Source organism: Mandrillus leucophaeus, unplaced genomic scaffold (genome assembly GCF_000951045.1).
Source record: "Mandrillus leucophaeus isolate KB7577 unplaced genomic scaffold, Mleu.le_1.0 Scaffold7, whole genome shotgun sequence".
Lineage (NCBI taxonomy): Eukaryota > Metazoa > Chordata > Mammalia > Primates > Cercopithecidae > Mandrillus > Mandrillus leucophaeus.
In genome coordinates, this window is record NW_012107585.1 from 8818992 (window position 1) to 8821161 (window position 2170).

The 2170-nt window shown below is 57.2% G+C and overlaps 2 protein-coding genes across 3 annotated transcripts in view; both read left to right on the top strand.

Annotated features, from left to right (window-relative positions):
- The window catches only part of LOC105527983 (2-oxoglutarate and iron-dependent oxygenase domain-containing protein 2), an 8520-nt gene that overhangs the window by 2437 nt on the left and 3913 nt on the right, over positions 1-2170 (top strand). The gene's annotated exons all lie outside the window — the stretch shown is intronic.
- Positions 1104-2149, top strand: LOC105527982 (2-oxoglutarate and iron-dependent oxygenase domain-containing protein 2-like). Its single transcript, XM_011964518.1, has 2 exons — positions 1104-1372; positions 1799-2149. Exons 1-2 carry the CDS (start codon positions 1241-1243, stop codon positions 1892-1894), a joined length of 228 nt encoding a protein of 75 aa, XP_011819908.1. The 5' UTR covers positions 1104-1240; the 3' UTR covers positions 1895-2149.

A 2170-nucleotide genomic window follows, 5' to 3' on the forward strand; every position in this document is an offset into this window, starting at 1 on the left:
AAATTCCATCTCAAAAAATAAATAAGTAAATAAACTGATAAATAGTACACGCTCATCTTGCAAACTGCTGCAAAGGGAGAGGGGGTGAGGATGGGGTGGGGTACTGCATGTGCCAGGCCTGCCTGGTGGCTGGCTGGGGAGCCGACCTGCTCTGGGCCTCCTGGGGAAAAAGGGCAGTTAGGCGGGTAATGACCACTGAGCAGGGGAAATGGATCCTTTCCTAGATAGCAGGGCCTCTCGCTATCACTGGGCAATCAAGACGGCTGTAAAACTTTAAACACCTTCTCGGGCCGGGCAGCTCTGCACGAGAAAACCCCAAATCCCACATACTCCCACCACTCCCAGAAGCCCTGTGGTGGTGAACTGGGGAACTCAGAGGGCAGGCTGTTGGGTTCAAACGCCATATTTGTCCCTTACTGGATGTGTGACCTGTGGTGGGTCCCTGTGCCTCTCTGGGTCTCAGTTTCCCCATCTGTAACACGGCGATGTAATAGTACCTAGCTCAAAGGTTTAATGCTGGCAGATCACTGAGCAAAGGTGCGGGGACGGAAGAGGCTCGGTCTGCAGGACTTGTCATTTGTTGGCCGCGGTGAGACCACGCCCCGTCGCCATCCCACATCTGACCCCGCCCTCCCGCGTCCGTTGGGAACGCCACCGGAAGTAACGCGAGGCGGAACGTTTTAGCGGAGACACTCACTGGAGCAATCTGAGGTACTCCAAGAGACTGTGGCGGAGGGACCGGAAGCGCCAGGCAGGGACCCGGGGTAGATGCTAAATCCAAACTCAAACGCACAGGTCTGGATGATTGAAGCAGCGGCGGGAACTAGTAGGACCTCCGAGCTCTTTAAACTGTCCTCAGCCTTCCCCGTGGGCTCGGCCGGTTCTCCACAGGCTCCGAGCAGAAGAGGGGCCGACGTTTAAGTCAAAGGCCTTGGGGCTCCGAGTCCCTCCCTCTCCCCGTCCAGTGAAGGCGGGACCCAGTTCAGCTGTCTGTAAAGTGGAGCCATTAGTCCCTGCCTCGTGGTGGGAAAATTGAGAGGCGGAACGAGGGGGCCGCCGGTCCCAACCCGTCCCAGGAGCATCTTTCTCCGCAGACCGTTTCCTGGCGAGGTGCATCTTCGTCCTTTTCCGCCCTTGGGAACTTACAGCGGCCCCTTGGCCGCTGGTTCCGCGCCTCCCGCGGTTGGGGCGTACCCGGAAGTGCCCCTGCGGAAGCGGGCAGGGCCGTGGGCGCTTCACTATGGCGACGGTGGCGGCACCGCGGCGCTTTTGCCGCTGCGCCTGCTTCTACACGGATAACTTGTACGTGGCGCGCTATGGGCTGCACGTGCGTTTCCGAGGCGAGCAGCAGCTGCTCCGGGACTACGGCCCGGTGAGTGGCCGCTGTTATCCCTACGGAGCAGTGGGCAGAGAGGGGCAGTGGCGGAGGGAAGTTCGTCCCCAAGGTCGTTTGCTTCCCTTCGGCGCGCACCGCATCCTTAAATACAAGAATGACGGCCTCTCTGTGCCTCAGTTTTCTCACCGTAAAGGGGTAATAGTATCTCTCTGTGAGGTGGTGAGGAAGGAATGAACAGGCATGTAGAGGGCTTAGGACAGGGCCGGGCTCAGCTTGCCACCTTATAGCAACACCAGCCCGGAGCCCTGCCGTCAGCTTGACAAGGTTCCGGAGTTCATCCTTTCCATGATCCTTTGAGGTCGGGGCTCCTCTCCCCATTTTAAGCAGGGGAAACTGAGGCTTAGAGAGTGAAGGGACTTCCTAAGGGCATACAGTAATGCTCAGTGTTCTTTCTGCTCCCAGATCCTGCGCAGCCGAGGCTGTGTTAGCGCCAAGGACTTCCAGCAGCTGTTAGCAGAGGTACCAGTCCCCTGTCCCTGCACAGCTCCTCCTTGTTAGATTTGTGTCCGCAGCTTGAGGGGTCCCCTAGCCTCAGTCCCTGATCCCTGAAGGATCATTTAGGCCTTCACTTTCCTCCTTCCTGCCCCCCACTCATCCCTCCACACCTGGGTCTTGGCACCAGGAGAGAGAAGGGGAAATGCTGAGTTGCCTAGTCATGCCGTTCTTAACACCTCTGCGAGATAAGCACAAGCACCACCCTCATTTTGGATTGAGAAGCTGAGGCTTAAAGAAGGATCACTTGCCCAAGCTTTTTTTTTTTTTTTTTTTTTTTTT

Bases quoted from the DNA above. Each gene is read 5' to 3' on its own strand.
- LOC105527982 (XM_011964518.1), top strand. From the start codon at position 1,241: ATGGCGACGGTGGCGGCACCGCGGCGCTTTTGCCGCTGCGCCTGCTTC. The intron at 1,373-1,798 runs GTGAGTGGCCGC...TTCTGCTCCCAG, and splicing joins TGCTCCGGGACTACGGCCCG to ATCCTGCGCAGCCGAGGCTG.